This window comes from Chondrus crispus, genomic scaffold (assembly GCF_000350225.1).
Source record: "Chondrus crispus Stackhouse genomic scaffold, scaffold_288, whole genome shotgun sequence".
NCBI lineage: Eukaryota > Rhodophyta > Florideophyceae > Gigartinales > Gigartinaceae > Chondrus > Chondrus crispus.
Window position 1 is genome coordinate 40,178 of NW_005179173.1, and position 12,726 is coordinate 52,903.

Here is a 12,726-nt window from a genome sequence, read left to right on the forward strand (position 1 = left end):
CGCACGACGTGCAGCGCGGCGCGGCCGCCGAACGACCCGTCGTCGCTGCGGACCGAGTCTGAGCGGCGGCGCAACTCGCCGCCCAAGCCGCTGCGGCGGCGGCGGCGGCGGCGCGGCGACGACGACCTGGACTGGGACGCCATGGAGTCGGTGCCCATCGTGCGGCCGGACGCGCCGCCGGAGTCCGGCGAGGACTACTGGGTCGACGCGGACGAGCTGCTCGAGCCCAGCGCCGCGCCCAAGCCGGCCCCCGCCAAGCCGCTCGACGAGGCCGTCAAGCAGCGCCTGCGCCAGGAGGTCGTCAGCCCGTACGAGAACAACTGGATCCTTTGGGTCGTCGCCGTCGTCGCCGTCCTCGTCCTGCTCGTCAAGGTCTTCGGAGGCCTTGATACACTACCCATTATCTCAGTCCCCGACTTGTAGGCGGGGAGCGTGTCGTAGCGCCAGGTGTTGCTCTTCGCGGCTACCATGTCGTTGTTGCCTTGGGAGAGCGCAAAGGGACTCTCTGTGTGGGCCACACCAGCACTTACTCAACACGCGACTCACGCAGCATGGCGGCGATGGCGACCCAGGCGCCGGCGGGCGTGGCGTCGCTTTGTACTCGTTGTATCGCATGGTGATGTCGTAGCGCATGGCGAGGTCGTAGCGCGTCGCGATGGCCTATACGCTATCGCCGTAAAGACCATGATCCAATTCTACTTACCTTGACTGAATTCAGCCCACTGTAAGCCACATGTCCCAGTGTCAGAGCGTGCCCACGCATGCAATTGGAGCCTTACAGACGGCCCCCTGTGACATGTTCCCCTTTGCTCCGCCACACTCGACCCCTTCTGTCCTTGGTCCCTCGTCACTCTTCGCCGCGCCCCTCCCGCTTGCTCGCTCTGCTGCTCCTCACCTCTCACCCCACGCTGCGAGCGTCGAAGAAACAACCCCGCCAACCGCTCAATTCTTTGCGCCAACCTATTAGGGCCTGTCTCTCTCTCTCTCTTCGTCACAGAACCATGAAGATTGTCTCGCTCATGGTGCTGCGCGCACTCGACGCAGAACCCGACGCTAACATCTTGGCCTCGGCCTACTTCCTCGACAACTTTGGCTACTTTCAACGGGAACCGTACGTCCACTTTGCACCCTCTCCACGCCTTCCTATTCCCCTTCGCGCGGAGCCCGTCTTTCTAACCCTCTCCTGAGAACCCCCCCCCCGCCCCCTCTCCCACGCCTCCTTCCACATTTTCTGCGCGCAGCGTCAAGCAATTCGCCACCTTCGTCTCGAAGACCGTAGCGAAGCGCGTCGAGCTAGGGCAGCGGAGCTCAATAGAGCACGAGAGCCACCTGGTCCACGTCCACGTCCGGTCGAACGGGCTGGCCGCCGTGGCGGTATGCGACGCCGAGTACCCGTCGCGCGTCGCCTTCACGCTCCTCATGAAGGTGCAGGAGGACTTCATGACCGCCCACGCAGACGCCACATGGCTCGCCGCCACCGACGAACTCCCCTTCCCACCGCTTGACGACATGATTCGAAAGTATCAGGACCCGCACGAGGCCGACGCCATCATGAAGATACAGAAGGATTTAGACGATACCAAGATCATACTGCACAAGACTATTGACTCTGTCCTGGAAAGGGGCGTTAAGCTAGATAACCTCGTCGAGAAGAGTACCGACCTTTCCGCCCAATCGAAAATGTACGTTGTTTGCCGTCTTAGGGAGCTGGTGAGCGGGAGGAGGGGCCGTGCGGTTTCACGCCGTGCGCGACCGTGCATGCAGTGCTGACTAGCTGTCGTTTTGTTCCTGTCTCGTTATGACATGCCCGCTATTTGCGGTATCGTTGCGCCATGCGCGTCTTGACTGATCGCGTACAAAGGTTTTATAAGGTATGTGCACGCCAGTGTCTCGCACCCAAAACGACCGCGACTCGCTTGAGGGTAACGTCTACAGTTCGCACAGAAATTCTAACGCACCGATGTTGGACTGGGGCTTCAATATGATTGCGTCTTTGTCACAACCACCTTTTTTTTCCTGTCACTTGCGTGCGCATTTACACAGACTGCGAAGAAGCAGAACAGTTGTTGTAGTATGATGTGACGGGGATAGCGTTTAGGTTTTTCTTATGTCGCCGGAAGGGCAAGCGCTAGAACGTGGACAACGTTTTTGTCTAACTTAGATTTTTGAACTGTCTTCCGCACTTTGGCCAGCGAGACAAAAATAAACCTGTCAGAGCCGCTCGATCTCTCTTCGTCGTAGACGTGCGAGTACAGGAAGTGGCCATACGAGGGGAGGCTTGCTAAGCAATAAGGTGACAACGTAGCGAAGCAAGCCGAGGACACGCGCCGGGCACTGCCATCGTCGTCATAAGTGTGGCAGCCAGAGGCAGTTTAGAGCGGCGCATCTGTCACACTTGACTGCAGAAGAGTTACAGTATCGCCGTGATGTGGAGCTCCCTGAGGGCGCGGCATTGGACAAGTGTGGACTTCAGTGAGGCTGTCCACGGTCCAGAGTCCTGGAACGGTGGATCGCCTCAGACCTGTTCGCGTATCGCTGTCCAGTGAAGAGTTGGTGACTTCGAGCAAGGCGATGAACGAGACGTGGCGGGTCGTGCTGCATCGGGGATGAGACGCAACGAGATAACTGTCGGACACTGTTGCGAACACTGTTGCGAACACTATTCACTGAACAGTGGCAACATAGGTCATTCCAATTCCACTGGGACTACATATTTAACGTCCATTTCGATGGTTGTATCCCGCTGGTACTACCGTAAATTGCTTGCCCAACAAAATTTAGGAATGTATGAGCCATTGACAGAGCGACATATTGGTCAGATTAGCGTGGTCGCGGGACGATGACGGCAGTGGTGCCTCTGCGGACAGGACTGAAGGAAGAGCAGACGATACACTGCGAGGCCTCGAGAGGCATTCATGCACTCTTCAAAGAGAAAGGGTGCGGGGGCGGGGGTACAGATGGTTGTGCTGTAAACAAGCGGCGACCGTTCATGCGCACAACCTTCCGCCCGTCCTGCCAACTTCAGATTTACACAGTAGAGGATAGTGAAGACAGTTAGTGAAGGCATAAACTTTACTGTATTGCTTGGCGAAAACAGTTGCGATGTAGGAAACCCGTTTTAATCGCTATAGTTACCTCGGTAACTCGTCCATTTTATGGCGGCTGCCGTACGTGGCTGTATGTGTAAATTGGGCTTTAATCTAAACCGTGGTGGCGTAACGATGACATCGCAACATGTTGTACGCCACCACGCAGGAGCAGAGATGATGGAAGGTGGTGGGTTTAGCAATGTAATGTACAGTAGTGCAATGATAACTTTTCTCAAACCCGAAAGCAAGAAAGCGACGGTACAACTGCGCCATTGCTCTGCGTCAGGAATCGATAAACTGCAGAGAAGTGTACAGATCGGGGTGATCAGCTTTGCTGAACTGCGCGTGGAGATACAAAATGGATAGGGCCAGCTATTTTGGGAGGCCTCCACATGTTGTTCTACTATAGCTCGGTTTCAAAAGGCTGATTTCAAGCTCAACGAGTATTTTCCCTCGTGCAAAAGTAAATGTCAATCAGAACGGGCGCCGGCTTATAATCCGGTCAAGCTTAATAAGCATATTCGATTTTCCCGGCGTACAAACGTGCCCGCGAAAGGGTTCCCCATCAGCCAGGTTTGGACTGCGGAATAAATAAGAATAAGCGCCGGAAATAGAACTTTGTGTACGTATGAAGGGGTGAATGGAACGATTGAATTCCATCTGATATTAAAGTGTTTTAAAAATGTCTATAAAAAGTTTAGATAGAGCATAAGCAATCATGTAAGAACAAGTGAAGAAGGATAACGTAATTTGCAGGGCAAATGTCGGACAGAGGTTGCGCGCGTAGCGACGTGGGCTCGAATCTTGATGGTGTGCTAGTGGGTTTCGCCGCGAACCCGGGGGGAGTCGTTTTGAAATTTTAGATGCAATAGTGGACTGGTGTTGCACTGTACTGCTACTGCGGTGTCCAGGTCGCAGTCGAACGACGGAAGAGGGTGTCCACTGCGCAAAGAAATTTGTGAAGGCAGCTGGGCAGCGCGGGTCGCGCAGTGCAATCCCGATGGTGGGCGGGGGCGGGCAGGATAGGGAGGGGATGGTACGTAGCAGTGGCTGGACGAAAGGGGCGGGCGGGGGTGAGGGGGGCGGGAAGGGTGAGACGGGGCGGCGGGAAGGTAATGGTCCCGAGAGGAGAGGGCAGTCGGTATGAGCGGGGCGAGTATGAGGTAATAGTGATAGATGGCCGGAGGAGAATTGACGCGTCGTGTAATGCCGGCCACCCATTGGCAACCACAGCCGCATGTCATTGGATAACGCACCAGGGCGTGCTGTATGCCCTCCGCTCTCTGCGCGTTGGTCTTTTATTGCCGCTAGACAAGTGTGGTCTTCTCGCGGCGTGCCGCACAGAACCCCCCGCGCCGCCCTCCCTGAGGACTCTCCGTTCTCCTCGTCCGCCTTCTTATGAAACCGCCGCACTGCATGTGGACATGGAACATTGACACCGCTCCACATCCCGCAGCCTTCGTCATGTGCTGAGTTCAGCCTACTTCACATGTTACATGAGATCGCAAGCGTAATTGATACAGTACCCAAGGGTACAGTACATCGTAGGAAGACAAATGCAGGAGTCCCATTCCTACCAGAATCCGAGTCGCATTTTTCATTTTCCCTGCAGCTGCACATATTCAAAGTTTTATGCAGCGTGCTTGAACGCCCTCCACGAGACAGTGAACAGAAACACTGTTTCGTAGTGTGTTGCGGCAAAAATGACAAGCATCAGGCAACACACCAAGGAAATTCGACAAAGCCACATCACACATGCCCGCATATATGAAAGTGAAGCCCGTGTAGCTCTAACTGTATTCCACAAAATGCCTTCCGGTCCCGATCGCCCGACCAGAGCCGACCCTTTTCACTGTATGCAGAAAATGTGCCCTCCCGCACTGGCCAGCCATACTGTAGTACACACAATCGCGCCGATTCAACGAAATCATTCAGTGCTGTATAAGTCCATGGGGCCTTGACGGTTAGTCGCGAGACCCCTCGATAATTGTACAGGGAGGGTTCTCTCCTAAAAAAAAAAGCAAGGGATAAACAGCGCCTTCACTTCTACGATGGCGATGCGGGCTTGGGTTGCCACCAACTTGTGTAAACTTGATATTTCGAACGGGCTTCGCACGATGGGGGGGTGAATGAGCGCGGAGAATGGCACGCAACAGCGGCAACTTTCAATTTCGATCGCGGCTCAAACGGCGACGGCCCGTGGCCGGCCAAAGGTGCTGAGGCGCAGGTCAAGGGGGCGGTGCCGGTGCGTAAGGCGGCAGCTTCTGTCGTGGCGGGCGCTTCGACGCTGGTGGGGCTGGTGGAAGCCAAAGACTCGCGATCAGACGGAATTGAGCGCCGGGTGGAAAACGATGTTTGCTTTGAATATCTTTGTTACGCGAGCTTGGAATCCATAGAAACGGGCACGTAAGTCTATTTGGAATAATCAAATCATGTCGTTTAGTCGCCATTCGCTAAAAGGGCGAGCAAAGTCCTGACTTACACGGCACCACCATACGTGGCGAACTCAACCCGCCCTTCGCGGAGACCCCCTGCCCGTCGCCCGCCCTTTACAATCGTAATGAGCATGGACAGGTCCTCCCTATCACTCTCCCCCGTCAACACGTCCCGCGCTGAATACTGGCTCTGTCGCCCGGGACGAAATGCCCCTTGACAGGCATACTGTTGCACTGGTATCAACCACACCCTCTGTACGGAATCCTTCTTGCCCCCCCCCCCCCCCCCCCCCTTCCTCCCCCCCGCCCTGCCCTCCTCCCCCAACCCACCACTACTCTCACTTTCCCGTTGTTGTCTCAACGTAGCCCTCCCACACCTAGACACCCCCCCCCCTACTTCCTGCCTGCCTACACCATTATTCCTTGAGCGTCCACTTTCTTTCCTCTCCTTTCTTTATCCCTCTCCTTGTCCGCTTCCCACAACTCTCCTGCCCACATCCGCCGGCGAGATGTCTTCCCCGTCCGCTTCACCACGCGGCTCGGACATTTCCTTCTCCTCCGTCCATAGCACCCTCTCCAATTCCTCCCCGTCGAAACACCCACCCGTCTCTCTCACAGCTGACTCGCCTCCATGCGTCTCGACCTCCACGATATCCCGCTCCTCTGCGTCCGCTTCCTCGACCAGCTCAACCTGCCCGACATCACCTGTTTCGCCTGTCGCCACGTTTGCACATAGCATCTCGTCTCATCTGCTGGAACCCATCTCATCCTCCGGCCTTCCGAAAGCTCGCGTCTTTGTGGAACGACGACCACAAACGGCAGCTGACTCATCCGCTGACCGCCCTCGCGCCAATTCTGCTCATCCACGCCGTCTGCCGGGCTCATACCGTCCTCAATTGGCTATCAACACTGTCCAGAGCACCCATGCTAGGCGAGATCCTCGATGTGTTTCGGATTTGCATGAGGCCTTTCGCGCAAGGCGGGGTGCTGCGTGGGAGCCAGTAACTTCATCTCTCCAAAGCGACGAGCCCCCCGTGTTGCGCGACGCAGAGACACTATCAGAGGAAGCTCGCGGATATCTGAGCGAGGACGATGCGTCTGTCCCGAGCTGGCTTCCCGAGGATGAGAGACGGGACTGGACTTCAAGTGAGACGATCGAACCAGAGGTCGACTTTGAAGACGAGGAGGAGACGCCTTCTCGTCATGATCCGTGCGAAGAAGAGGCGGTTGCAGCGAAAAAATGGATAGGAAGTTTGCGAAATCTCAGTCACCTTGGGAGACGCGGTTCAAAGAAGGAAAATTTGCCTATGCGAGGCAGCATTTTAGATATTCGGCCACCGACAGTGAGGGAGCGCTTCGGAGTGCGAAGCAAAAGGAGGAAAGGACGTGACTTTTGGGGTGAGAGAGAATGCAACAAAGAGGACCGAGCTGACGAGTATGTTGGGTTTTTGCTCAAGGCAGATGTGAGACAGGAAAAGAAGGTCAAAAAGGTCCACTCGTGGCTACGGGTTTTCCGACGGTCCCAGTAATGTCGGTGAATAGCCCCCACACTACATGACATTTTTTTTGTTTATACCTTCGCAAGAATAATTGTTTTGCAAGCCACAACGCCTCCCATATGCATTAAGAGAGAAGGAAGTTTCGCTTTTCACGGACATGAGAACGCTACGCATTTCGGAATCTCTTGCCGTCATCTGTGTTTGCACTAGAGGATACACTCTTTCCATACGCTAAAAGAAACACTTTCCTCTTCCACATTTCGAGTCAAAAGATGACGACACGACCATAGCCGCTACATAGCCACAGAGGCATCCCTGTATTACGAGTTATCATGCACAGGAAGTGAGTGAGGACATGCCCTGAGCACTGTGCCGGGAGTTGGACAAAACTGCGAGGTAATGGCTGTAACGAACGGACGAGAAAGCAGAGGCCACATTGAGGGTTGGGATGTGAATGTATGAAATGTGGGAATGTGGCGTTCTCAGCGCCTCCCGAACTGTGGTAGAGGAAGGGACGTCACAGGTAGTAACGTGCGTGTGAATGCCTTGTGTCCTCCACACGTTGTCCAAAGCAGAGTTGCCCATTTCCATGTGAAATGTGCGTAATGCTTTGAAGGGGTGGGGGGCAAAGAGAAACCAATACAGTAGCAAGGTGTTACCCCAGGTGTATTCCAGTCGTGCGAGAATGTTTGAATGAATATGAATATGACATTGTATCACTTTGCGGTGTGTCTTGCAGATAGTGTCAATCATAAACAAGCAGGACAGACGAGCTGTAATGTATGGCACACTATTGGTCGAAGCGTTGTCCACTTTGCGGTTTCCTTGGAGAGATTTAATTCAATCTCAATCGCATATCCTTAAACCACGTTAGCGTCAAATGGTAGGACGTACAGTAGTTGCGTTGCAGGTAGAGCCCTTGGAAGGAGAAAGTGCTCTACTGCCCTGACGTGTTCCTCGTCGCTATCTCACGCTATGACGTTTGGCAGAGAAAAGTATCTTGTATTGTGATGGATAAAGAATTGGCTATCGTAATCTCAACGTTGCGCCTCCCTCGTGAGGTATCGGCGAGAGGAGAAACAGGTCTCCGTAGCGACCAACCAAACACGGTTCAACAGTGTGACTGTGCTGCACAATACGTGCCATGCGCAGCGGGTCAGGAGTGAAATCTCTGCACCACTTATTTTCGTTGTAGTTGACAGAGCATCTACACCAAGGGCCAATGAGGTGCCCCAATTGTAAAAGAGATGAATTTGCCCTCGAGTCAAGTTTTTTAAAATACCGTGTGATTGTGTTTGGGCAACAGTGATGTGCAAGCATTGATGGGCATGTGTTTCCCCTCAGTTCTACTATATGCCTCAAACTTGTGGCATGACAAGCGAAGCCGATTCACTGCAAAAGGAGTCCACACACAGCTGTGGGAAGATTGGATTACTGTCGTCTTCGTTGAATGATGAAGCTTCGCGGACCGAGCGTGCCGTGCCAAGTCTCAGTGCTTAGGAGAGGAAGCTTGGATTGTATTGATCTCCGGAAGATTTATAGAAGAAAAAGTCATCGGACAACAGAGTTTAGAAAGCTGAACCTTTGTGCTGGTACTGTAGTATAAAAACTCATGGGCATCGACAGGACAGTAGCGAGACAGATTTATGTCCCGTACATGTCAATGTGTGAGAAGAAACTTTTGTTTTGTTTATGGATGTACTGTACGTATTCGGACTGTGTCTTCCCTTTTCATTGTACTGTAGAACAACTCTTGACTGTCACGAAATCGAAGGCATTCAGTTGTATAATTAAATTTACTCTCCTTGAGCCCGGGAGGTAACTTAAACGTTTAACAGATCCGTAACCTCTCTGACATTACAGTACACTACAGTACCCTTCTCCTTGTAGTGGAAGGTTCCTCTTCTTGCAGAATATGGGGCCCGAGAAACAAGGCGCTTCCCTTCCAACTAAGGATGCTCGCAAGGATTGCCCTTCGAAGGGTAGCTAGAGAATTAGAGAAGGGGTCTGTCTATCGGAGACCGTCGGAAAGCATCAAGCCGGCAGACTCCTAGGACAAAAAGGCCTCAGCAGCTGCCCAGGAGTTCCCCCCTCTCTGCGGATACAACACCAGGACAGCAGGGCAGAAATGGCCTGCCGTCAGGGTGTCGTATCTGCAGGACACAAAAATGGTTGGCTATATGCAAAACTATGATGCAAATGATTGGCCTATTTTCATTTCTGCACAAGCGATTGAGCAGTTGTACTTGCTGCAAATCTTCTGATTAAATTCTCCAATGCTTTGCCTTGGTGCCCCATTGCTGAAACCGTTGCTAGGACAGCCGGCAACACAACAGTGACGTGAAGCTCTTCGAGCGTTTCCCTGTGTCTGCCCACGGCGTATACTTTCTCAAGCCCTGTCGCCGACGCTGTAGACTCGGCATACATCATCCCTCCCACTCTTAACACCGCAATGCAGCGTCCTTCCGGTCTAGTTGTTCAAAAACAACTATGCCCCTCCTTGACGTACCACTTGCCCCCATCTTGACACCTTAGACAGACAACTACAGCCACTTTTTGCAGCTCACCAAGCTTTTCCTCATTGTCCTTGTCCTCTCCCCTTTTGCCAACACAGACCATCGTCATGCTCGCCTCCGTCCCCGCTCCATTCCGCACCCCCGCCCTCCCTAAGCACCGGCCGTCCTCTTCCCTTGACCTAGATTCCCCCTTCTCCTCCATCTCCAGTCCCCACCTCTCCCTTCAACACTCCTCGCGCCTCATCGATCGCCACTCGATTATCTCAGTCAAAAACAAGCGCATCCCTCCACCGTCGTACCGCACCGGCATCATCCAAGACAACAGGCGTGCCCCGTACGAGTACCCTCTCCCTCTCCCTCCCGTTCCCCAACAGGACCCCTGGTCAAGCAGCGATCGCCACGCAGCCTCGCTCTCCAGTCGGAATAGCCTTTTGCGCCCCCGCAATCAATGCGCTCCAGTGACGGGCTTCTCACGAAGGGCAGAACCGCATGCACTCGCCGACTTACACAGTGGAAGGAGTGGATTTGAGGTTGGTGGGGATCAAAGGAAGATAATTTCGATGCAACATGATATGAGAAAGCTTGTTACCGAGGTCGGGACAATTATGGAGTGGGAGAAGAACAGCAAGAACGCTCTTGAAGAGGAATATTCGGAAGCGTCTGACGAGGAGGGAGACGTCGGTGTCGGGCTCATAATGAGCCAGAGAAGCGAGAGCGTACTGAAGCGCTTGATGAGACGCAAGGATCGCGTAGTGCAGGATGATGGCCTGCCGCTGAGGGGGAGCATTCTATGTGTGAAGCCACCAACAATAAAGGAGAGGCTTGGTTTTGGGGGTGGGTTTGTGCAGGAGCGACAGAGTGGGGATCCGGGCAGAGGGAAGAGACGCTGGTTTATGATAAGCATGTTCCGCAGGAATAGGTATGAGGGGTGAGCTTGAGCATATACACTCTTGGTTCTCATTGGGGGTCGCGCTCATCTGGACTGGGGCAGCTGGTCGAGTAACCGAAAACGTTCTCCAGCTCTGTGTTCCCTTCCTCTTTGTAATCGCGCTTATCACTAAACGTCTGGATGTTCAATATTGCTCCATACCTAGGGTGCAGAGTTACCCAAAATATTGTTTGGTGCAGTACCGTATTTAATCCTCCTGGATGTTAGGTTACTTTCCAGTCAAAACGTTATCGCGGAAACGCAGAAAGCCTCTATCTACAGCACAGTACAACCGAAGCAAAGGGTCGCTCAGAGATGGCCGATACTCACTCGCCATTCTGTCGTTGCAACATTTAAAACGCTGCAGTTCGAACAGGGTACCGATCGTAGCGGTCTTGGTTTTGTCTACAATGTCTCAACGCTTGGCAGCAGTTAGAATAATGTGTGATATGTAGACCGTCCTTGCGTTTGCACACTTACCTGGGAAAACTTGAAAAACGAAAACAGGAGCTCTCTTGGATCTCCTCGTAGCCGGTGAAAGGGTTACATAAATATATCAAATAGCTTTCCGGCGACTTGTATTTCAGGTGACAAGGCTCTCCTCATCGATCGCCTCTGGGTTGCCCGGGACGTCCTGCAAACATTCCCAAACGGCCGAGTTGCATTTAAAGCCCGAACCGAAAGCGATTTGCCAGATGCGATGCCCACGTCGCATGCGGCCGTCATTTTCGACAAACTTCAGCTCGTACCACACCGACGCCGAAGACGTGTTCCCATACCGGTTGAGTGTGTACCGACTAGGCTGGATGTCGTGGTCGGTGAGTTTAAGCGCGTCTTGCATGACGTCAATGACAGCCCTTCCGCCTGTGTGGATGCAGAAGTGATCAAAAGCGCGATGGAAATCTGGGATGTACGGATGCAAGTTCGGCACATGCAGCACCTTCTTACGCAGCAGATGAAACGCAAACTTGATATGTTCCGTCAGTGGAAAGACGAGCGGCGCCAGGGTAGTTACGTTCTTCTTGAGTGCTCCGCCAGCCACATCCATTATATTTTTGGACAGTTTGACGCCGCGGATGCCGCACTTGTCCTCCATTTGAAAAATGGAATCGTATGCAAGATCGTCCGCGCCGACATGCGTTCTGACAGTGTGCTTGAGTACGTATCGTGCGCGGCTGCGGTTCGCGGGGTTGTTCGATAACAAAACGGCCGAGGCGCCCATACGGAAGAGCGTGTTCGTGATTAGCATGGACCTCTCCTTCCCCAGATACCAATTCTGTGTGATATTCTCTGTTGAGACAACGACACAAAGGGCCTTGCGATGCACTTGCAGCAGATCCTTTGCTAAATCCAGGGCGATCAGTCCTGCAGAGCAACCCATGCCTGCGAGATTATATGTGCGCACGGAGCTACGCATCTTGTACTTGTTGACGAGCATGGCAGAGAGGCTAGGTGTCGGATTGAAGAGGGAACAGTTGAGGACGAGTAGATCGATCGCCTGAGGGTCAAGGTTGTTGCGCAAAAAGAGGGCATCGAGAGCGCCGAAGAGGACGAGCTCGGCCTCCTCGCGCGCAAAGTGCATGTTGCAAACGGCGCGCTCGTCACCATTATTCTCCGGAATCGAGTGGCAGTGATCGAGAATGCTGCTTGGAAAGGCGCTCTTGTTACCGATACCACTACGACTGAGGACTTTCTTTTGAAAATTAGCAGACTCTTCATCAAATTTCTTCGGGGCTAGCGTGGTCTCCATAAAGCGATCGACGGAGACGTAATACCTCTCTGGGGGCTGAAAAGTCTCGAAGTCTAAGAGGTATACCGGGCGGGGCTTACGGACTCCATACGCTAAACCAAGCACGGCGATGATAGTCAAGATTACAATAAGCTCCCAAAAGTTTGCGCGGAGGACGTTATCGGCTAGCACAACAATCTGTTCCCGCTTTGAGTAAGCATCCGGAAGCAAAGCGGTAAGGAGGATGAGGCAGACAGCGCCGACGATGCGCTTCGATGAGAAGGGGTCCCATATGTTGTACCCGCGACGAACGTCTGCGAATGAGTAGGACCGGGCTTGGGGATCCGTGGCGTAGAGACGGCGGACGCGTTCCCAGGCGAGGCGGGTTGACTCAGCCAAGCTGTAGAGCGTGGAGCCGTTCTCGTGGGGATGGTCAGGAGCTGCGCGGCGGCGCCGCATGGAGGGCTCCGTGGTGGGGGCGGACATCGCTGATGGGAGATGGGTGTCGTGGGTGCGGCGCGGGTCGGGTG

The 12,726-nt window shown here is 53.7% G+C and overlaps 3 protein-coding genes; 2 read left to right on the forward strand and 1 right to left on the reverse strand.

The window, feature by feature from the left end:
• Nucleotides 1-761: 761 nt before the first annotated feature.
• CHC_T00005369001 (hypothetical protein) lies at nt 762-2,225 on the forward strand. XM_005717009.1 is given in 4 exon segments: nt 762-1,111; nt 1,242-1,689; nt 2,044-2,082; nt 2,083-2,225. 3 exon segments carry the CDS (start codon nt 762-764, stop codon nt 2,080-2,082), a joined length of 837 nt encoding a protein of 278 aa, XP_005717066.1. The 3' UTR covers nt 2,083-2,225.
• Nucleotides 2,226-6,033: 3,808 nt separating this feature from the next.
• On the forward strand, nt 6,034-7,053 carry CHC_T00005370001 (hypothetical protein). Its single transcript, XM_005717010.1, has one exon. It carries the CDS (start codon nt 6,034-6,036, stop codon nt 7,051-7,053), a length of 1,020 nt encoding a protein of 339 aa, XP_005717067.1.
• Nucleotides 7,054-10,642: 3,589 nt separating this feature from the next.
• CHC_T00009104001 (3-ketoacyl-CoA synthase) lies at nt 10,643-12,682 on the reverse strand. XM_005717011.1 is given in 5 exon segments: nt 10,643-10,696; nt 10,697-10,872; nt 10,948-10,981; nt 11,060-11,965; nt 12,059-12,682. 4 exon segments carry the CDS (start codon nt 12,680-12,682, stop codon nt 10,697-10,699), a joined length of 1,740 nt encoding a protein of 579 aa, XP_005717068.1. The 3' UTR covers nt 10,643-10,696.
• Nucleotides 12,683-12,726: the final 44 nt, after the last annotated feature.